Source organism: Hyla sarda, chromosome 5 (genome assembly GCF_029499605.1).
Source record: "Hyla sarda isolate aHylSar1 chromosome 5, aHylSar1.hap1, whole genome shotgun sequence".
Lineage (NCBI taxonomy): Eukaryota > Metazoa > Chordata > Amphibia > Anura > Hylidae > Hyla > Hyla sarda.
Window position 1 is genome coordinate 25,631,868 of NC_079193.1, and position 24,049 is coordinate 25,655,916.

At 42.0% G+C, this 24,049-nt stretch overlaps 1 protein-coding gene across 4 annotated transcripts in view; it reads right to left on the reverse strand.

The window, feature by feature from the left end:
* AKAP9 (A-kinase anchoring protein 9) overlaps positions 1-24,049 on the reverse strand; it is a 330,692-nt gene that overhangs the window by 195,704 nt on the left and 110,939 nt on the right. For all 4 annotated transcript variants that reach the window (XM_056519035.1, XM_056519033.1, XM_056519032.1 and 1 more), the window contains 4 exons: positions 16,506-18,833; positions 11,094-11,310; positions 4,434-4,513; positions 3,369-3,477 (listed from right to left, as the gene is read on the reverse strand). In XM_056519035.1, coding sequence (XP_056375010.1) covers positions 3,369-3,477; positions 4,434-4,513; positions 11,094-11,310; positions 16,506-18,833 — 2,734 coding nt within the window. The remainder of the gene's footprint in view (positions 1-3,368; positions 3,478-4,433; positions 4,514-11,093; positions 11,311-16,505; positions 18,834-24,049) is intronic.

Sequence of the window (24,049 nt, forward strand, 5' to 3'; positions counted from 1 at the left end):
GATCACATTGCGCTAGGGTGTATTCACACCACGTTTTTGCAATTCAGTTCCCGTATCAGGTTTTTGATGAAAAACAGATTCCTTAAAACCGGACTAAACTGTATCAAAACGTGTGTACAAATTTTAACCCGTATACGGTTTGAAAAATGATGTCTGGTTGCATCCGTTTTTTAAGAAAAAAACGTATACATATTTAACTTTTCACTCCATTATGAATAAAGTTTCACTTGTTTGATTGAAATTCCAAGAAAAAAAAACTGTGTAAATTCAAAAAACCGTATGGTGCGCACATGCAGTTCTATACGGTTCCCACTGACTCCCATGGTAAAAAAAAACAAAAAAAAAAAACGTATATAGTTTAATACGGTTTTTCATTTGGACCAAAAACTGTGGTAGGCTACGGTTTTGGGTACGGGGAAAAAAAACAGACAAAATCGTACAAGATGCAAAACGGATGCAACTGCATCGTTTGGAATACGGTTTTCAATGGAGAGTTAATGCATTAGATTTCAATACGGTTTTATACGGTTTTCACATTGAAAACGTATACAGGAACTGTATTGCAAAAATGTGGTGTGAATGCACCCTTAGAGCAGTGTTTCCCAACCAGGGTGCCTCCAGGTATTGCAAAACTACAACTCCCAGCATGCCCGGACAGCCAACGGCTGTCCGGGCATGCTGGGAGTTGTAGTTTTGCAATACCTGGAGGAGCCCTGGTTGGGAAACACTGCATTAGAGATATATATACTGTCAACAAGGTATGCCAACATATACAGTGGTGTAATGGTAGCGAGCCCCTTGGGCATCTTTGGCCAATATGTGCCACTGTACGCATTTGGCATACGTTAAAAATATACATCAGAGAACACCTCAACATATAAATTTGATGTAGCCAAAAAACATGGTAAAGAGCCTTACAGTACAATGTGAAGCTTCTAAATGTTACTATATATGGCATAATGCACCATTAAAGAGGTACTCTGGTGGAAAACATAATTTTTTTTTTTTTATCAACTGGTGTCAGAAAGTTAAACAGATTTGTAAATGACATCTATTAAAAAATCTTTACCCTTCCAGTACTTTTTAGCAGCTGTAAGCTACAGAGGAAATTCTTTTCTTGTTGAATTTCTTTTTTGTCTTGTCCACAGTGCTCTCTGCTGACACCTGATGCCTGTATCAGGAACTGTCCAGAGCAGGAGAAAATCCCTATTGCAAACCTATGCTGCTCTGGACAGTTCCTGACACGGACAGAGGTGTCAGCAGAGAACATTGTGGAGAAAAAAGACAAAAAAGAAATAAAATAAAAAAACTATTTCCTCCGTAACATATAGCTGCTAAAAAGTACTGGAAGGGTAAAGATTTTTTTTTTTATAGAAGTCATTCACAAATCTGTTTAACTTTCTGGCACCAGTTGATTTAAAAAAAAAAAAAAATAATTGTTTTCCACCGGAGTACCCCTTTAACATATGGCTTTTATTTACTGAGTAACCTGAAGTTAAAGAAGCGCAGAAGCAGCTCCAGTATGTATTATTTGCGGTGTAGAAATTTCCACGTCCGTTTCTTAAAAAAAAAAAGAAAAGTATAGAGCTCCTTCACATGGCGGAAAATGTGCGGAAAACACAGGTGGACATTCTGCACATCTGAATGACCCGGCGGGCGCTAGGACCACTCGGAAATGCGTAGTCTCAAAGATAGTAATGCATTTTCAAGTGGAATCTGCAGAAAGAATAGACATATCCGGGTCCATGCAGTAGTTTGGTACCAGTGTGTGCTGGCCAACTTATCCTGGTTTGTATTCTTTCTGCTGGATTTCTGTGGCAGAAATTCCTCTGTGTGCACAACGCAGCAGAATCTCATTGAAATCAATTGGACTCTGCTACAGTGGAATGTCCATGCAGAATATTCCGTCGGAACTCAATGCAGAATATTCTGCCGTGTGTGTGAACGTACCATAAGGACGAAGCATCAGCCTGGCTAGGGGTGCATTCACACCACGTTTTTGCAATACAGTTCCCGTATACGTTTTTAATGTGAAAACCGTACCAAAAGATGTATCCGGTTGTGTCCGTTTTGCATCCTGTACAGTTTGGTCAGTTTTTTCCACGTTTTTTTTTTTTTACATGGGAGTCAATGGGAACTGTACAGAACCGTATGTGCATACGGTTCCATCCGGTTTGCACTATACGGTTTTTGACTTTGACGTTTTTATTCTTGGAATTTCAATCAAACAAGTGAAGCTTTATTCATAATGGAGTGAAAGGTTCAAAACGTATAAGTTTTTTTTCTTAAAAAACGGATGCAACCGGACATCATTTATCAAACCGTATACGGGTTAAAATTTGTACACGCGTTTTCATACAGTTTAGTCCGGTTTTGAGGAATCCGTTTTTTCATCATAAACCTGATACAGAAACTGTATTGCAAAAATGTGATGTGAACCCAGCCTAAGTAGGGTTAACCAAGAAACTGGAAAATGTAAAAAATAAAATAAAAAAAAAGGAAGAGCTTAACCCCTGCTGTGTACATTATGAACCACAATACTGTGCTACCGTGCACAATATGGAACTAATGTTGATTAGCACTGTGTGTTGCATTTATTCCTGTATATCAAGCGGTGCTTCTAGGGCAGTGTTTCCCAACCAGGGTGCCTTTGCTGTCCGGGCATGCTGGAATTTGTGGTTTTGCAACAGCTGAAGGCACCCGGGTTGGGAAACACTGTTCTAGGATACAATACGTTCTAATAATATTCTGCATCCGCAATTTTCTTTTACATGGACCATGCATCAAAAAAAAAAAACACCATTTACCATCAAGCCATTGGTTTTGTAGAAAGAGCTGGTTCTGGTGACACCACAAATAATTATTTTACATATGGAGAGAGAGAGAGAGTAAAGGGTCCTGACTCTTTAAAAAGGGTACTTGTTTGGAAAAATTGGGAATTTTTTTTTAAAAATGAACTGGTGCCAGAAAGTTATACAGATTTGTAAATTCCTTCTATAAAAAAAAACGTATTCCTTCCAGTACTTATCAGCTGCTGTATGCTCCAGAGGAGGTTGTGTAGTTGTGTACTGTCCGGAGAAGGAGAGATTTGCTATGGGGATTTGCTCCTACTCTGTAAAGTTCCTGACACAGACAGAGGTGTCAGCAGAGAGCACTGTGGTGAAAGATCTACACAACTTCCTGCGGAGCATACAGCAGCTAATAAGTACTGGAAGGATTAAGATTTTATATAGAAGTAATTTACAATTCTGTGTAACTTTCTGGCACCAATCAATTTGAAAACATTTGTTTTCCACTGGAGTTTAAAATAACCAGTGCACATAATTATTCCAGAACCGGGTCGGAGCAGTAACTAGCAGTTTAATTACTTTGCACGGCCGCTCTGTGTTGTTCCAACAATTTGGAATCAGTGAGATTGCTCATGGTTTCTGCATCCGGAGTTGTGTCCTTCTCATCAGTCATCCTCTCACTAAGAGCCTAGGAAATAATGGAGAAGTCATAAGTCAATGCAAACAAATGACGAAACGTGAGGGTAAAAACACCTCCTCGCTCCCGACAGAAACAATAGATGGGACTATATAAAGTTCAAGTATCTGTAAAACCTTGAGTTCTTTTTTGAGTAACTAAACAAGAGGCGGCACAGTTACTCACAGCATGGAGTGTCTTTTGAGTCCTATTAAAATGCTGTATACCAGCAGAAGTCGGCCCATTGAAATGAATGGCAGAGGGTGCTCTCCACCACAGCATACATCGGCATTGCATTCTCCCAAGGGTATCGGCAGCCGAATAAAGATTCTACAGCTCCTATGCTGACTGCAGACGCATGTGTCACCATAGTAACAGACAACCCTCGTTAAAGGGGTATTCCAGGGAAAAACTTTTTTTTTTTTTTTAATATCAACTGGCTCCAGACAGTTAAACAGATTTGCAAATGACTTCTATTAAAAAATCTTAATCCTTCCAATAATTATCAGCTGCTGAAGTTGAGTTGTTCTTTTCTGTCTGACAACAGTGCTCTCTACTGACATCTCTGCTTGTCTCGGGAACTGCACACAGTAAAAGAGGTTTGCTATGGGGATTTGAGCACTTAGACAGAAAAGAACAACTCAACTTCAGCAGCTTATAAGTACTGAAAGGATTAAGATTTTTTTAAATAGAAGTAATTTACAAATCTGTTTAATTTCATTTTCTGAAGTTTTTCCTTGGATAACCCCTTTAAGTCTCATCCTGAAGTCATATTTCTTTCCACGTGACTCCATTTATGCCAATTTCTGATAGATTAGGAAGAAGTACAGGTCAGTTAGAACAGAGTTTGTAGTCTGTTACCATGGAAACACATAGGGTTGGATCCCTGTGACGGAAAGCAAAGACAAGGTGTGGACCCAGCCTTACAAGATACTCCTTTAAACATACGTCACATGTTTCATACTAACCTGATTAATACGATCACATTCCTCTTGGATCCTCTTCATCAGCATTCCTGTAAGGTCCTGACATGTTTCAGGATCAGAAACTGTAAATGAAATATATGTAAACAGAATGTTTGGAAGTAGAAATAAAGCTTGACAATACACTACATAAAAACTATTTTTAAAATAGCATTAAAAAAAAAGTTAAATGCAAAAATGGGTGACTAAACTTTGAAAATACGTAAGACTTGTCAAAAATGTTGATCAGCAGAGGATCAGGTCCCAAAACTTCCACTGATCGCTAGACAGCCAAGCAGACCTGAACTTAGCCTAAGGGGAAGATGCGCTCAGCTGAGCACTGTGCCTATTCAGATGTATTTGGCTCTGCTCAGCTGATCCTCAGAGATCCGCATGTAGACCTTTGTAAAGATCCATAAAAAGTCTGAAAGTCAGTACACCTCTAATCCTGCCTGTACACAGAGCGCAGAGCTAATCCCAGCCAAAGAAGCAAAGTGCTTAGCTGAACGCTTCTGCCTCTTCATTTCATTGGTGGTCCCAGGATCTGCACCTGACTGATCAAACTTTAGGTCACCACGAAAACCCCATAAGTATAATTTATCCCCTTAAAGGGGTACTCCCACCCTAGATATCTTATCCCCCTATCCAAAGGATAGGGGATAAGATGTCTGATCTCGGGGGTCCCACCGCTGGGGACCCCCGTAGTATTGCATGTGGCACCCACCTGTTTTTTGTCCGGAAGCGCTGGAGGGTCTGATTCGCAACTACGGGACTTCCGTAGTCTTCCGTTCCGTAGTCTTCCGTTCCTGTAGTTGCGACTCAGACCCTCCAGCGCTTCCAGACAAAAACAGGTGGGTGCCGCATGCAATATTGTGGCGGTCCCCAGCGGTGGGACCCCCGAGATCATCAGACATCTTATCCCCTATCCTTTGGATAGGGGATAAGATGTCTAGGGTGGGAGTACCCCTTTAAGGACAATGGACGTAAATGGACGTCCTGGTGCGCTGGTACTTAAAATAGTACTCCGGTGGAAAACTTTTTTTTTTCATATCAACTGGTGCCAGAAAGTTAAACAGATTTGTAAATTACGTCTATTAAAAAATCATAATCCTTCCAGTACTTATTAGCGGCTGTATACTACAAAGGAAATGCTTTTCTTTTTGGATTTCTCTTCTGTCATTCTGTCACGACCACGGTGTTCTCTGTTGACCTCTGCTGTCCATTTTAGGAACCGTCCAGAGCAGGAGAAAATCCCCATAGCAAACATATGCTGCTCTGGACAGTTCCTAAAATGGACAGCAGAGGTCAGCAGAGAGCACCGTGGTCGTGACAGAAGAGAAATCCAAAAAGAAAAGCATTTCCTCTGTAGTATACAGCCCCTAAAAAGTACTGGAAGGATTAAGATTTTTTAATAGAAGTAATTTACAAATCTGTTTAACTTTCTGGTACAAGTTGATTTAAAAAAAATTAAGTTTTCCACCGGGGTACCCCTTTAATGCACCAGGACGTACATTTACGTCCTGTACATGAAGCGAGCACAAGGGCTGTGCTCGCTTCATGCAAGGCAGGTCCCAGCAGCTATCAGCAGCCAGGAACCCGCCAGTAATGGCAGACATCATCGATCATGCTGATGTCGACCATTAAACCCCTCAGATGCAGTGATCAAGCCAAGATGGCGTTCAGAGGTTCCCCTCACCTGCCTCCAGCCATCCTTACATGGTCGTCCTAACGGACCAGAGAAGTAGATCACCAATAATACTAATCAGTGCTATACATATGCATAGCACTGAACAGTAAGAGCAATCTAATGATTGCTATATATAGTCCTCTATGTGGACATAAAAAGTGTAAAATAAACGGTTAAAAAAAGTTTTATATAAATTTAATAAAAATTGAAAAAGACCCTTTTCCTATTTTACGCCCAAAAGTGTTAAAAATAAATAAATAATGAACATAAATAGTATCGGCATGTGCGTAAATGTCCAAAATATAATTTTAATGATCCCGTACGTTGATGGTAAAAAAAAAAAAGTATAAAATCTCTACTTTTCGTTCACATCACAATCCATTAAAAAAAATAATAAAAAGCGACTAAAAAAAGTCACCTAATCGTAAAAGTGGTATCAACAAAAAAGATTTTTTTTTTTTAAAGCAGTATAATATTAGAAAAGCATGTAGACATGGAAATCATTTTAATCATATTGACAGAATAAAGAAAACATGTAATTTTTGTAAAACATGTAAGTGTACAGCGTAAAAATGAAACCGTCCAAAATTTGCTAAATTGCAGTTTTCTTTTGAATTTTGCCAAACAAATAACCCTGGTTGAAAAATAATGCTTTACAATGCACAAAAACGCCAAAACAGTAATAGTTTCAGAAAGAAAATCATACCTTTATATAAGTTGTCGGTGGCTTAAAGGGGTATTCCAGGAAAAAACTTTATTTTTTATTTTTTTATATATCAACTGGCTCCAGAAATTTAAACAGATTTGTAAATTACTTCTATTAAAAAAAATCTTAATCCTTTCAATAATTATCCGCTGCTGAAGTTGAGTTGTTGTTTTCTGTCTGGCAACAGTGCTCTCTGCTGACATCTCTGCTTGTCTCGGGAACTGCACAGAGTAGAATAGGTTTGCAATGGGGATTTGCTTCTAAACTGGGCGGTTCCCGAGACACGTGTCATCAGAGAGAACTTAGACAGAAAAGAACAACTCAACTTCAGAAGCTCATAAGTACTGAAAGGATGAAGATTTTTTAATAGAGGTAATTTACAAATCTGTTTAACTTTCTGGAGCCAGTTGATATGTAAAAAACATTTTTCCTGGATAACCCCTTTAATTTCCCCTAAAACAATTTACTTTTAAAGCGGTCCCATAGTGCCAAAGAGGCGTGGCCCTGGGTTTTCGCAGTGTCCCGGACTGCAACGACCCTCCCCTGGGATGTCACACCCACTTCCTGTTTGATTCAAACATATGGCTCACCCGCCTTTGGCGGGTGAGCCATATGTTTAAATCAAACAGGAAGCGGGTGTGACATTCGTTGTAGTCTGGGACACTGTGAACCCCAGGTGGAAATACTGTACATGCGCAGAGAATGGTGGCTGAGCGCATGCACAGTAAGTGTGATAGGTTAGAGACTGACTCACTGTGCAGGGACCGCAATCACCATTCTCTGTGTATCGGAGGTGAGCCCTATGTGTGACATAACAGGGGAGAGGTGTTGCAGCCCAGGGCAAAATTAATCCCCAGGCCACACCTCTTTGACACTCTAGAACCATATGACATGACTCCGGTGAAAGAGTAGACTTGTAATAGGTGGTCGGGTGTCGAGGGAACAAAGAGGAGCCAGACACCACAAAGACCAGAAAGCCTGGGGGCAACCCTACACTACTCTAGACCACCAGGGCAACTGGCCTTAATGCCACCACTATACTAAACCATAAGGAAGGCTGGCATTAACACCTCCACTACACTAGCCCACCAGGTAAGATGACTAACATCTCTGCAACCCTAAACCATCATGGAAGCTGGGACTAACTTATTCAAAAATCTAGACCACCGGGGTATTTGGCAATTCCCTAGATGACCATTGGCGTTAGCGTTAATCCTTTCTCTACCCTAGATCAGAGGGGAAGCTGGAAATAACTCTTCCACTAAATTAGACAAGGAAGGACGTTGACATTAACACCTCCACTACCCTAGACGACCAGGAAGGCTGGCATTAACACCTCCACTACCCTAGACCACCAGGGAAGCTGGCATTAATACATTCACTACCATAGACGACCAGGGAAGCTGGCATTAACTACATTAAAACACCAGGGAGGCTGACATGAACACCTCTACTACCTTAGACCACCAGAGGAGCTGACAGTAACTTCTCCTGTACTCTAGACCACCAGGGAGGCTGACATTGACACCTCCACTACTGCCTAGAACATCAAAGAAGCTGGCATTAATACATCCACTACTATGGACCGTCAGGAAATCTGGCATTTATACATCAACTACCATAGACCACCAAGGAAGCTGGAATTGACACCTACACTGTCATAGACAACTAGGGAAGAAGGCAATGCATTAAAGGGTTACTCCAATCCCCAGGTGGCGGGACGCGATGTCACATGACGGGACGTCACGAGGGGGCGGACGAGAACACAGAAGCCCGCACACAGCGTTCGGAACTCAATGTTCCGGATGCTGGATAGCGGAGTAACCCTTTAGTACCTCCCTTATCATAGAACACCAATGTAGCTGGCATTAACCCCTCCATTACCACCGACTAACAGGGATGGTGGCATTAACACTTCCATTACCACAGACCACCAGGGGAGCTGGCATTAAAGAGTTTATCCAGGAAAAACCTTTTTTTTTTTTTATATATCAATAGGCTCCAGAAAGTTAAACAGATTAGTAAATTATGTCTATTAAAAAATCTTTATCCTTTCAGTACTTATGAGCGGCTGAAGTTGAGTTGTTCTTTTCTGTCTAAGTGCTCTCTGATGACACCTGTCTCGGGAACTGTCCAGAGTAGAAGCAAATCCCCATAGCAAACCTCTTCCACTCTGTGCAGTTCCCGAGACAAGCAGAGATGTCAGCAGAGAGCACTGTTGCCAGACAGAAAAGAACAACTCAACTTCAGCAGCTGATAATTATTGGAAGGATTAAGATTTTTTTTAATAGAAGTAATTTACAAATCTGTTTAACTTTCTGGAGCCAGTTGATATAAAAATAAAAAATAAATTTCCTGGAATACCCTGTTAAGCTTTTCACTACCCTAGACCACCAGGAAGCCGGTAATAACACCTCTGTTGCCGAAGACCACAAGGAATGCTGATCTGGCAATACCTCCACTATACCTTAGCCCACTAGCGGAACTGGCAGTAACCCCTCCACAACCCAAGCCCAACATGGAAGTTTGCATCAGCCATCCATAAGCCCTGACCACTAGGAAGGCTGAGACTAACCCCTTTGCTTCAACGGAACACTAGAGATAAAATGGCTTTACCACCTTTAGAACTACGGTAAGTCTGAATTTTCACTGCCCTGGTTGTAAGTAAAGATTAGCAAACTGGTTGAAATATGCTATGACTGTGACAATTCCCCTTGTATAGGAAAATGTCAGGCTGAAAAAAAAAAATCTGTATTAAATAATTCCACACAATGGCCCTCATTTACTATTGTGCGCCAGATTCTGTCGCATTGCACCCTAAATTCTATCTTGCCAGATTTTGCACCAGAATTTGCACCAGAATTGAAAAAACCCGACTAACTCTCAATTTTTCTAAGAAAACCTGAAAAGGGGCGTGACCGCCGGGAAAAGGGGTGTGGTCACCGAAAAGGGGCATGTTCCTGACATTTTCACAAAAAAACAACATATTTACTAAGGTTTCCACATTCAGTCCCCATTCACACTACGGAATTGCCGCGGAATTTCCGGGTGGAATTTCGCGGTGTGAGCTTTAACATTAGTGTGGACGGGTCACACTGCGGAATTTCAGCGGCGGACATTTCCGCTGCTGAAAGTGTTCCGCGCAAAGAAAGAACATGTTCATTCTTTGCGCGGATTCCGCGAGCGGACCATAGCCGTCAATGGTGACGGCTCAGTGCCCTGCGGCCCTAGCGCCGAAGCACCTTCGGTGGCGGGCGCCAGGCGTAAAATACGCTCGCGGAATTCAGCCGCGAGAATTCCGTAGTGTGAACGGGACCTCAATGTGATGGATTTGAGCTGAGGAAAACCAGACAGGTCAGAGCATGTGTAAAAAAAAAAAAAGGGAAAATGTAGGGAAAGTGGAAAATGTAGGGAAACCTTAGTAAATACTGTGGAAAATAATCACAACTGAAGGAAGCGAAGAAGAACTCTGCACTTTATTTCAGAACATCAAGACACGGTGTGAGGAAGTCCACAAGCAGGGAGTGAGAGACGCCGCTCTCAGTGCAGGGGGCGTACCACTGGACGACTAGTTTCGCGTCATCAACTGACGCTTCTTCAGGTCCAGTTGACGTACCTGTTGACCGGAAGAAGCGTCAGTTGATGACGCGAAACTAGTCGTCCAGTGGTACGCCCCCTGCACTGAGAGCGGCGTCTCTCACTCCCTGCTTGTCGACTTCCTCACACCGTGTCTTGATGTTCTGAAAAAAAGAAAAAATTGAATTCTTTCCAGTGGGTGAGTGCAGCGTTCTTCTTCGCTTCCTTCAGTTGTGACTATTTGAATTGCTGCCTATACTGTTTTTTTTGCTACGCTAGCACCCCCCACTCACCTACAAGGGTTAGCATATCCACTATTTATGGTTGCACCGGGACTTACATCATTATACATTGTTGCCAGAAGAAGTGCAGTGCCGGTTCACTCCTTGCCTACTTTACAATTACCGTGGAAAATAAATTGTAGGAATTAAAACCCACAAAGAAACCTACACAACACACTTCGTAAATGAGGACCATTGTATTATAGGCAGGAAACACATCCGCATATTAATACATTTGTCAGGTAATCAGATTTTCTGTAGTTTTTAGAGATGTTAAATGAAGCGAATACCTAAAATCTTTTTTTTTTTTTTTTGTCTAAATCTGGGTGTGTCTTGTGTTCCAAAGGATCTTGTAGTCAATCAATATGCTAATATAGAACACAAAGCCCGTGGGTGACAAGTGAGCACATGAGTACCTGTCTGCTGCGGTGGCGGACGGCTCAGTCTTTCTTGCTGATGCAGCTCCTGCAGCTCCCGAATCTTTTGTTCTTGAGACGCGAGCAGGGAATCTCTCAGGCTGCACAGCTCCTGCTCTCTCTCAGCTCGGAAGTTCTCGCCCATCAACTCTACATGGGCTTTGTGGATCTGAGTGAGACTGATGCGTTGTGCTTCCAGCTGTAGCATCAGATCAGTCTGCACAATACATACATGCAGGTAAAATAACAATGACAATAGTAGAGATCTCTATTATCCTTCTCATCACGCAGGAACCCTCCTGTATCATATAGCAGTGTTCTCCAACCTGCGCACCTCCAGATGTTGCAAAACTACAATTCCCAGCATGCCCGGACAGCCAACGGCTGTCCGGGCATGCTGGGAGTTGTAGTTTTGCAACATCTGGAGGTCCGCAGGTTGGAGACCACTGTCATTTAGGATTCAACTTTCCCCACAAGTCACTTATAAAATATGTCTTTAAAGGGGTATTCCGGTGGAAAACACACACACATATATATATATATATATATATATATATATATATATATATATATATTTATTTATTTATTTATTTTTTTTTTTTTTGTGTTTGTTTGTTTTGTTTTAAATCAACTGGTGCCAAAAAGTTAAACAGATTTGTAAATTATTTCTATTTAAAAAAATATATATATTCTTCCAGTACTTATCAGCTGCTGTATGTTCCACAGGAAGTTCTTCTCTTTATGAATTTGTCTGACCACAGTGCTCTCTGCTGACACCTCTGTCCATGTCAGGAACTGTCCAGAGCAGGAGAGGTTTGCTATGGGGATTTACTCCTACTCTGGACAGTTACTGACATGGACAGAGATGTCAGCAGAGAGCACTGTGGTCAGACAAATTCAAAAAGTAAAGAACTTCCTGTGGAGCATACAGCAGCTGATAAGTACTGGAAGGATTAAGATTTTTTAAATAGAAGTAATTTACACATCTGCTAAACTTTCTGGCACCAATTAATTTTTTTTTTTTATTGTTTTCCACCGGAGTACCCCTTTTAGGGTACGATCACACATACAGGATCCTGCACAGATTTGATGAGCAGGATTTGTAACTGCAGATTAGAAGCGGTGCTCAGTCTTTTAGTTTACATTGATATCTGCACAAAATCCTGTGCATCAAATCTGCGTAATGTGAACGTACCCTTAAAATGGATTACTGATAAGGACAATAACCTACCCCTACAGTACGTTTGCCAATTGACAAAGAAATGATGGGTGTATAATTTTAATGGTCGGTTTATTTAAACAGTGCGAGAAAGAATAACAACTAAATTATCCAGAAAAAAGCATTTCAAATAAGTCATGAATTGATTTTAATTTTACTCAGAGAAATAAGTATTTGATCCAATCAAATCAATCAGCAAGATTTCTGGCTCCCAGGGGTCTTTTATACAAGTAAGGAGCAGATATTAGGAGCACTCTCTTAAAGGGAGTGCTCCTAATCTCAGCTTGTAACCTGTATAAAAGACACCTGTCCATAGAAGCAATCAATTTCGATTCCAAATTCTCCACCGCGGTCAAGACCAAAGAGCTGTCCAAGGATGTCAGGGACGGGATTGTAGAAACAATGGTACCCGGCAATCACCAATGTGGCAAAATAGTGAAGATTTATTGGTCCATATCACTGTACAGGACGCGTTTCGGCATAAGTGCCTTCCTCAGCTGTCTGCCACATGCCCCTGTACTGTGATATAGACCAAAAAATCTTCACTATTTTGCCACATTGGTGAGTGCTGGGTACCATTCTTTCTACTATTGGGCTTACCTCCACCTCGTGCCGACATATCTCCTATAAGGGACAAGATTGTAGACCTACACAAGACTGGAATAGGCTACAAGACATCGCCAAGCAGCTTAAGTTGGTGCGATTATTGGCACATGGAAGGAAAAAATAACTGTCCATCTCCGTCAGGTGGTCGGGGGGTTTCGTCCATGTAAGATCTCACCTTGTGAAGTTTCAATGATCATGAGAAGAATCAACCCAAAACTACAAATAGGGATCTTTTCAATGATCTCAAAGCACCCGGGACCATAATCACCAAGAAAGCAAATGGTAACACACTACGCCACGAAGTGTGTTACCAGGACTAAGCTTCCCCTGCTTAACAATGCTTGTGTACAGGCCCATCTTAAGTTTACCAATGAACCTCTGAATGATTCACTTTTTAGAGAGTGCTCCTAATCTCAGCTGTTTACTGGTATAAATGACACCTGGGAGCCAGAAATCTTGATGATTTAATTAAATACTTAAAATGCAAATCAATTCATAACTTATTTGCAATGCAAAAATCAAGTATTCGTTGGCCGCATCAACGTGCGTTTTTTTTCACAATTGTTTTTTTATGTGCCTATAACAATGAAAAGAATATCCTTAAAAATTGCAGTTTTCACAGTGGCCAGAAGAGTGTGCACAATAAACTGACATTTCCATCTTTCTTCAGCTTACTGTCCAGCTTTGTTGCGTAGACTGGGACAGAGCCGTGTGAGCGAGGGACTTAAAGGGATGGTATCACATAACTTTTTACATCATTATGGGGGAAGCCATCTTGACTGAACTGTTTTAACAGCATTTAGAGATACACTTCACAGCAAGCATCATGGACGTAGGTGACCATAGATGGAGTTGTCCCATTGATATGAATGGGAAAGAAGTCCAAGAGTGCTCAGTACAATTTGCAAGGGTCATTCTAGAGGGAGAAGGAGGCTGGTCTGTGAGAAACAGCTATTGCATGTATCTCTATTATCTATACACTGATGTCAACTTTGGCAACTGTAATCCTGTTTGTGCTGATAAGAAGGAGACTGCTGGGAAATGATTAGATGTGTTTTGGACAAAGCCAACAAGTTCAGTGAGAATGGCTACCCATTTAATGCAGGGCTCTAGTGTGTCAAAGGCAGCTTCCAGGGGTGTCGATGTCACACTCCGGGATGACGTCACTCGTCAGACGCCAGAAGGAGTCACCAAGCCTGCACCAGAGCCTGCCGGAGACAGAGAGAGACAAAGGCCAGGTGTGTGGCAGAGGGGTAGCAGCCACATTTGTAATGTATTTAAGATATTACATAGTCTCCCTTTCGACACACGACGTGCAATTGGTGGTACAGAAAGAAGTGGGTCACAAAATTATGCATTTTTAAAAAGTGTGTCCCCAACAAGAAAAGTTTAGAAAGCTTTGATCTAATATGTATGGTAACCCTATTTCCCCCTTGTGCCCACTACTGTAGATGTTGGAGTTCAAATACCGAATCCTTCTTTATCTCAGGGGAATAAGCCACCACCAGAGGAGTCTGGCAGCAGCTTATCACCTCTATTTCAAACAGATGAATACTTAACCAAGCCAAGTGTTCGTATGTTGGGAGGGGATTGGGAGAGATAGCTGTCGGCCAAACAAGCATTTGGCTGGCAACTATCTTTTGTGTATGTCTAGCTAGGTTCCAGAATGTGGCTGCAATAAATATTAAGTGATCAGAACTCAGATCACCAGAGAACCCAATGGTAACCTTGGTTTGATAGAGCAAAACTAAAAATCCAGGCACTGAGGGCGCCTGAAACACATCTAGATTTGCTTTATGAACGGAGAGAAAGATGAATCAGCGAGATGAAATTTTCTTTTGCTGTATTTTAGATTGTAAGAAGTGGAATTGTGCATGTAAATGGCATCGGCTGAGTCACAGAAACAATGACTTCAGTACGGAGGCACAATGGAAGAATACGTAAGAGCCGAAACCTATCTGCCTAGGAAGCCACGTGAAATAGCTATTGAACAGATAAAACCAGCAATTTTGGACACCTATTTAGTCGTAATGGACAGAAAGTTTTTCTTCACAATTTGTCATGGATTAGTTTTCCTTTTATTTATTTTTTATTAAGAATTCTAAAGATATGGGAGAATAGATGGGGAGTGGAAGAGAATGGTGATGAGAGAGGGGTGATGAGGAAAGAGGGGGGACAAGGGCAAAGGGGGGGAGAGAGGGCAGAGAGTATGACAGGGACAGAGGGGGGATGAGGAAGGGGGGGGGCCAAGGACAAAGAGGGGGGAGTGAATAAGGAAAGAGGGGGGCAAGGAAAAAGAGGGGGGGTGAATGAGAAAAGAGGGGGGCAAGGACAAAGGGGGGAGGGCAGAGAGTATGACAGGGACAGAGGGGGGATGAGGAAAGAGGGGGGGGCAAGGACAAAGGGGGGGAGAGGGTAGAGAGTATGACAGGTACAGAGGGGGGATGATGAAAGAGGGGGGGCAAGGACAAAGAGGGGGGGGTGAATGAGAAAAGAGGGGGGACAAGGGCAAAGGGGGGGGAGAGGGCAGAGAGTATGACAGGGACAGAGGGGCAATGAGGAAAGAGGGGGGGCAAGGACAAAGAGGGGGGGTGAATGAGGAAAGGGGGGGGGCAAAGACAAAGAGGGGGGAGTGAATGAGGAAAGAGAGGGGGCAAGGAAAAAGAGGGGGGGGGGGGTGAATGAGGAAAGAGGGGGGGCAAGGACAAAGGGGGGGAGGGAGGGCAGAGAGTATGACAGGGACAGAGGGGGGGATGAGGAGGGGGCAAGGACAAGGGGGGGGCAGAGAGTATGACAGGGACAGAGGGGGGGATGAGGAAAGGGGGGGGGCAAGGACAAAGAGGGGGAGAGGACACAGTGTGACAGGGACAGAGGTGGGAAAGAGGGGGGGAGGACACAGTGTGACAGGGACAAAGAATGTGACAGGGACCGAGGAAACTGGGGGACAAGGACATAGAGGGGGGACACAGATGGTGACAGGGACTGAGGGGGGTGAGGAAAGAGGGGGACAAGGACAAATAGGGGGAGAGGACAGAGAGTGACAGGGACAGAGGAGTGGATGAAGAAAGAGGGATGGACAAGGACAAAGGGGGATAAGGAAAGGGGGGGACAAGGGTGGGGGCAAGAATAGAGAGGGCAAGAACAGCAAAGGGGACAACGAAAGGGGAAATACCACGGGTGGAGGAAGATGACAGGGGGGGGGGGCAAGAACAGGGGGATGAGGACATAGAGGGGGATGAGGTCAGGTGGACTAGGAAACAAAGGGGGGTGAGGACAGAGATGGGTGCGACGACAGAGGAGGGGATAAGGATAAAGTGAGGCGATGAGGACAGAGAGGGGGACCAGGACAGGAAGGTGATAATGGGGGGTTGTGGACAGGGAGGGGCGAGGAGAATGGGGATAAGAAGAAAGAAGGGGATGAGGACAGAGGGAGCGAAAAGAGGAAGGGGACGAGAAGATAGAGAGAGGGGACAACAAGATATACATAGAAGTGAAAGAGATAACGACAGAATCGAGAAGCATCATTATGAGCTATGGTATGAATTATTCTTACACATTGACATTCTAATTGTGGATTGCCAGCCTACCTGCTCCTGGACGGCTGCCTCCACTTTCCGCTGCAGCTCATCTTTCTCCAGTTGTGCGATTTCCACCAGAGAAGTTTCAGCCTCCAGCTTACCAGACAACTCATGTACCCTTTGTAAAAGGGATTCTTTTTCCATTAACGCATCTTGAAGTTCTTTTTGAAAATGACTAACTTGAGGAGATACATGTAAGGGAGGACTTTCAATTGGATGGATACTTTCTTCTAGTTTACGAGTGTCAACTCCATCACTGGACGTTAGAATATGGCTATTGACCTCTATTGGGACATTGTCTTTCAAACATGATTCATCCTCTGTCGTGTCATGATCTCTTCCTAAAACTAGTGCCTCAACTTTTTCTTTTAACTGGTTGATTTCATTTTGCTTTAGTTGTAACTCTTCTGAGAGACCGGAAAGTTTCAGAGATAATTCTTCCTTATCCCGCTGAGCAATCTCTAGTTTCTCCATTAATTCTGTTGTATCTTTCTCAACCACGTCTCCAACATCAAGCCTATCGACTTTGATAGATTTGGCAGCCCCCAACCGAGGCTCTCCCATTGTATTACCTTTAAACTTTGCAAGTTCGTCACCTAAAGCTTGTAACCTTATCCTAAAGTCTTCTTCCATCTTAGATTTACTGTCTTCTAATTGCTCCTTCTCCTTCACCAGGAAGGTATACTCATCCTTAAGTTCATGATAGTTGACCTCAAAGTTCTTTTCAGCGAAGGAGAAGGTATTCTTCTGTTGTTCGATCTCCTCTCTCAGCCGAAGCTCCAAGTTCCTCAGACTTTCGTTTTCTGAAGAGAGTACTTCAATCTGGTTTTTGAGGTCTAAATTAGCTAGTTCAGTAAATTTATCACAGTTTTCAGTGTTACAGTCTTTTGTCGTATTTTGTAAGGCATCATTTTCATCCCTAAGAAGCCTATTGTCAGCCTCTAGAACAATCAGTTTCTTCTTGAGAGCATCTTTATCTTCCACCTCTTTCTCGAGCACTTTGATTCGGAGCTGTAAAACTTGAACCTCTTGCTCCATACTTCCCTTCTCCTTTTCCTCTCTTCTCAAACACTCCAACTCTTTCTGCAGTTCATTAATCTGAACCATCATTTCTTCTGACCTGGGATCGTAGACACATTGCGGCAAGTCCTTCAGCTTGGAAACTTCAAGCACCAGATTATTCTGTTTGGTTATCAAGCTATCTTTTTCTGACTGCATGGCAGTGATGGTCTGATTCAGTTCATGTTGTATCTGCTCTATCTGGCTCTTGTATTGCATTTCTAAGTTATCTTTCAGGTTCTCGATATTCGTTCTATGCTCTCGATTCAACTCTTCTCTCATCTTAGCGAGATCCTCTTCTTGACTGAATAAGAAATACGTCCTAAGTTTCTCCAGCTCTGCCTCTTGAGACTCCGCCATCCTATCAAGCACAGCATCCTTCTCCCGTTCTAACATTTCTAACTTAATTTTGTAATTGGTCACTTCGGCTTCATGTTTAGATTCTAATTCTTTGGTAAATTCCTTGGCGGCAACCACTTCTGCCTTAAGGTCGTCAATGGTGGTCAGGAAACTGTTGGCTTCGTTGAGTTGGTTTTCCTTTTCGGTAAGGCTCTGCTTGACTTTCTGGATCTGCTCCCTGGCAAAACTTAGGTCCTGTAGTAGGTCCTCGATTTGCTTTTGCAGGTGGGATTTTTCAGATGAAGCAATGTGAAGTTTTTTGGATAAATCTTCTTTCATTTTTTTCCTATGCTCATCGGACTCTTGCAGCTTGGCATTTAATTCACTTATAACAGCATTGAGTTCATTGATGCGTTCACTGGTCACGTTGATGGATGTCTGCCTAGAGACGTTGTCCAGCTCTAGCTTGTGCTGGTCCAGGAGCCTCTGTATCTCTAATGTATGCTGTCTGACTAGCTCCTGCTTCATCTGAACAATCTGCTGGCCGTACATCTCGTCTAGCTCAGCCTGAAGCTGCTCCAGTTTTCTTTGTGTCTCCGATTCCATTCGCTGAGCGAGGTCTGCCTCCGACTGACTGTCTTTATGATGCTTTTTCTGAAGGTCTTCCACAGTGCCCATTAACTGCTTGATTTCGTCTGAGGATCTCCTCTCTCTTTGTTTGGAAGTGTTTAGCTCCTCAGAGAGGCTATTTATTTCCTGGCTCTTCTGGGTTAACTCTTCTCTCAGTTCATCGACAGATTTCTCAGCCGCATATATTCTCTCTTCCAGTTCTGTACACTTGATTTCTTCATTGTGTAAAGCAGATTTCAGGCTATCCACCACCAAATCCTTTTCATTTAGCCTTTGTTCATAGGATGATTCAAGTTCTCTCTGTTGTTCCTTGAAGAGAACCGGGAGATTTAGACCAAACGGTAGACATAATAGACGGCATAACTACAATCACAGTTTATGCTTTGTTCTACAGCACGATTGATAAGGTGGAGAATTCCCCTCCTAGTAGGACGGCATCAGATATGGGTCCTGGGGTCTTTGTTGTGTAAAGGTACGCACTGTGTACTGCAGACTGCTGATCAGACCCAAATATAACTAAATGCTATCACAAGAACATATGACTGGCTGACAACAGAAACAAATATCTATTCATATGTCAACCATGTGCTCTGAGTGGACTTCCACGACATCTATATTTTATATCTATCATATTTCTAACATCTATTTGTCCCTCTAAGTACTTTATATCTAGCTACTATCTTTTTATCTATCTAGAATCTTTCTTTCTATTTACAATTCTATGACCTTATAGCATATCTATCTCTATTACCTTGCAATATATCCAATATCTATATAATTATCATATCTATCTCATATCTATCTATCCATCTATTTATCTCATTTCTATCTATCTCATATCTATCTATCTATCTCATATCTATCTATTTATCCATCTCATATCTATCTACCCATCTATTTATCTCATTTCTATTTATCTATCTCATATCTATCTATCTATCTCTCTCTCTCTCATATCTATCTTTCTCTCTTATCTATCTATCTCATATCGATCTCTCTATCTCATATCTATCTATCCATCTATCTCCTATCTGTATACCTATCCACCTATCTCTTATATCTGTCTATAATACCTTTATTCCTCTGAGATCTATCCCTCTGATATCGATCACAGATTTATCTATCTAATATCTATCTACTAAAGTATAACTCTGACATCATTCAAAATATATTAACCCAGCTACACACATTTATACACAATTCATAGCCAATATAATTATTCTTGAACCCACATATATAAAAGTTACCCGTTCTTTTCATTCACCACACACTATATCTACGTTACAGCCAGGTATGTTGATGACTTGTCCTTACAAAGGTCTCAATTATAAGTAATCATACCTTATAATTGCACAATTGTTAACTTAAAAATTAACAAAAAATATTCTGAGAAAATAATAATGGCCTGTCACCGATCTATGAGCACATGGCAGGAGCGCTCACTTATGACTAATGTTATAGTATTTACAATTACCAGTGATTAAACTTTACATTGTACTATTTCAAAGAGACACAGCCATCGTCATAAAAAACATTCCATAGGAGTTTAAAGGTGTATTCAACCCCCAAAAATCAGTCAGGGAGCTATAAAAACAAAAACGCATTCCTTCTAACTGGCCTCGATCCCTCGCTGAGGTCTTTCTGATGGCTTCAGGTCCCCACTGTTCTCCGCTGCTTCCTGAGTGATGTGTTGGCCCTACAGGAAATTCCCAGAAGGAGTGGGGAGCAGCGGGCACCGGGAGCCATCAGAATGGCTATGGCAGGGATCAGTGAAAGCAAGTTTGCTTTGTATGTTAGTTTTTAATTAAGCGTCTCAACACCATTTACAAAAATAAACCACAATGGAATACCTATTTAAAGGGGTTATCCAGGAAAAAAAACAACGTTTTTTTCATATATACCGTATATATCAACTGGATCCAGAAAGTTAACAGATTTGTAAATTACTTCAATCAAAAAATCTTAATCCATTCAGTACTTATGAGCTGCTGTAGTTTTCAGCACCGGAGCCTTCGCTGCTAAAATTCCACCACCGGGTTATTTCGGTAGAATACATTGGTGTCTATGGGGACCGATAAGGTCCACATGGTCCTAGCACTGACTAATTCAGTCTGTGCCAGCCACCCTTGGAATCTTCCCCGGCAACATGCTGAGGAGAGGTGCATGCATATTTATGTAGAGAGCGTATCACAGGGCTGGTACAGACGGACAGAACGGTGCAACAAGGGGCTGAGGAACATCCCCAGTTCACCAAAATGATCATTTACACATTAGAAATTAGGGAAAACACTGCGGATTTTAAAGGGGTTATCCAGGAAAAAAAACTTTTTTTATACATCAACTGGCTCCAGAAAGTTAGACAGATTTGTAAATTACTTCTATTAAAAAAATCTTAATCCTTTCGGTACTTATGAGCTGCTGTAGCTGAGTTGTTCTTTTCTGTCTAAGTGCTCTCTGATGACACCTGTCTCGAGAACTGTCCAGAGTAGAAGCAAATCCCCATAGCAAACCTACTATTCTACTCTGTGCAGTTCCCGAGACAAGCAGAGATGTCAGCAGAGAGCGTTGTTGCCAGACAGAAAAGAACAACTCAACTTCAGCAGCTGATAATTATTGGAAGGATTAAGATTTTTTTTAACAGAAGAAGTAATTTACAAATCTGTTTAACTTTCTGGAGCTAGTTGATATATATATATATATATATATATATATATATATATATATATATAAAAGTTTTTTCCTGGAATACCCCTTTAAGTATAATAATGTTTTCTGGGCAAATAAAATACTATTGTATATAGCTCCCTGTGCACTAGAAAAATTAAATAAAAGTATGGTATACTTACCCCTCACGCTTCCCCTGCTGTGGCTTATGTCAGGTTTTCCAAACCCTGCTGTGGTCTTGTTCTTTTTCCTTCTGCTAATGCTCAGCTATAATTTGATGAAGGGACATGTCTAGCAGAAGCAAAAACATCATCGGAAGTTGGAAGAACAGGACCGCAGTGGGGACCGGAAGGCCTGACAGCGACAGCAGCAGCAGCGGCAAGGGAAGAGGTAAGTATATGTTGCTCATTCTCTTAGGGCAGTGGTCTGAAACTGTGGCCCTCCAGATATTGCAAAACTTCAACTCCCAGCATGCCCGGACAGCCGTTGGCTGTCCGGGCATGCTGGGAGTTGAAGTTTTGCAACATCTGGAGGACCACAGTTTGAGACCACTGTTTTAGGGTAAGCAGAAGATTTTCACCCTTTCAATTTACAGCACAATCTGAATGTGACATTCACAAACTCCACTACAGAATCACTACAGTTTTGTGTCAAGATCTATAGCGGAAATATTTCTACAGTACTAAGAATCTAAAAAAATAGATGGTAAATGCATCAAATATATGATGGATATAGGAAAACCTCCACCTAATGGGAGCTGTGTATCTTACTGCAGATGTCTCCCAACGGGTTTTTCCCAATCAACAACACCTATCCTCAGCCCTGGTAACGAGAACAACAATCTGTTCATGGTATTTTAGCAGGAGTATACTCTGATCAAGCCGAGTCAACATCTAAGAACGGCCTTATATGATTCCATTACGTGTCCAATCCAGCCACTCGTTCCCACTAAAGCTCCTGATGGATTGGACATTGCAATGAAGCTGTCCATTAAAAGGGGTTGTCCAGGATTAGAACAATACTGTTTCTTTCTTGCAAAAACAGCACCATTCCTGTCCACAGTTCGTGTCTGGTATTGCAAGTCGGCTCCATTAAAGTGAATGGGACTGAGCTGCAGTACTACACATGACCTGTGGACAATAGTGGGGCTGTTTTTGAAAAAGAGAAGCTGTATTTGTATTTTTCCAATCCTGGACAACCCCTTTAAAAGGGGTACTCCGGTGGAAAACTTTTTATTTTTTATTTTTAAATCAACTAGTGCCAGAAAGTTAAACAGATTTGTAAATTACTACTATTAAAAAAATCTTAATCCTTCCAGTACTTATCAGCTGCTGTATGCTCAACAGGAAGTTCTTTTCTTTTTGAATTTATCTTCTGTCTGACCACAGTGCTGTCTGCTGACACCTCTTTCCATGTGTGGAACTGTCGAGAGCAGGAGAAAATCCCTATAGCAAACCTCTCCTGCTCTGGACAGTTCCTGACATGGACAGAGGTGTCAGCAGAGAGCACTGTGGTCAGACAGAAAAGAAATTCAAAAAGAAAAGAACTTCCTGTGCAACATACAGCAGCTGATAAGTACTGGAAGAATTAATTTTTTTGAATAGAAGTAATTTACAGAGGAATTTCTTTTCTTTTTGGAACACAGAGCTCTCTGCTGAAATCACGAGCACAGTGCTCTCTGCTGACATCTCTGTCCATTTTAGGAACTGTCCAGAGCAGCATATGTTTGCTATGGGGATTTTCTCCTACTCTGGACAGTTCTTAAAATGGACAGAGATGTCAGCAGAGAGCACTGTGCTTATGATGTCAGCAGAGAGCTCTGTGTTCCAAAAAGAAAGGAATTTCCTCTGTAGTATTGAGCAGCTAATAAGTACTGGAAGGATTAAGATTTTTTAATATAAGTAATTTACAATTCTGTTTAACTTTCTGGCACCAGTTGATTTAAAAAAAAAAAAATGTTTTCCACCAGAGTACCCCTTTAAGCGACTGGACACAGCAGTTTGCTGATGGCCCTTATGATTTCCTCCTTCTATAAGCTTTTGCACTTGCTACTTGTTTATGTTCCAAAAGTTCCAAATAGAAATGGATTACGCACAAAAAAAATCTAAATCTGCTACTAATCATTTATCCTTCCACTACAACTGTGGCGTCAATGTCTACTTAGAGAAGGCTTCAAGTACTATGATTGTGGAGGGGAGACAACAGCTCAGCCACGAAGAGTGCAAAATCGCACAAAGAGGCCGCCAAGTGTTTAAGTGCAGGGCAGGTATAAATCACCTATTCTTTTTTCGTATTACTCATTACAGAGTTCCATGCTGCCTCCAGGAAGGGACAAGCACAAGACCTGTGCATCAGGAGCTTCAGGAAAGTGTTTTCATGGCTGAGCAACTGCACAGAAGCCTAAGATAACCATGCACAATGAGTAATGTAAAGCACCCACACCACCCGACCTTGAAGTACTGCTTAAAGGGGTACTCCGGTGGAAAACAAATTTATTTTAATATCAACTGGTGCCAGAAAGTTAAACAGATTTGTAAATCTAATCTAATTCTAATCCTTCCAGTACTTATCAGCTGCTGTATGCTCCATGGAAAGTTTTTTTCTTTTTTAATTTCATTTCTGTCTGACCACAGTGCTCTCTACTGACACCTCTGTCCATTTCAGGAACTGTAAGGAACAGGAGCCAATCCCCATAGCAAACCTCTCATGCTCTAGACCAGGGGTCTCAAACTCAAATTATCTGGGGGCCACTGGAGGTAGCAGCTGGGTGAGGCTGGGCTGCATGCCTCCCTTACATATAATGCCCCCATCATGCACCCCTTACATATAATGCCCCCATCATGCGCCCCTCATCATCCACC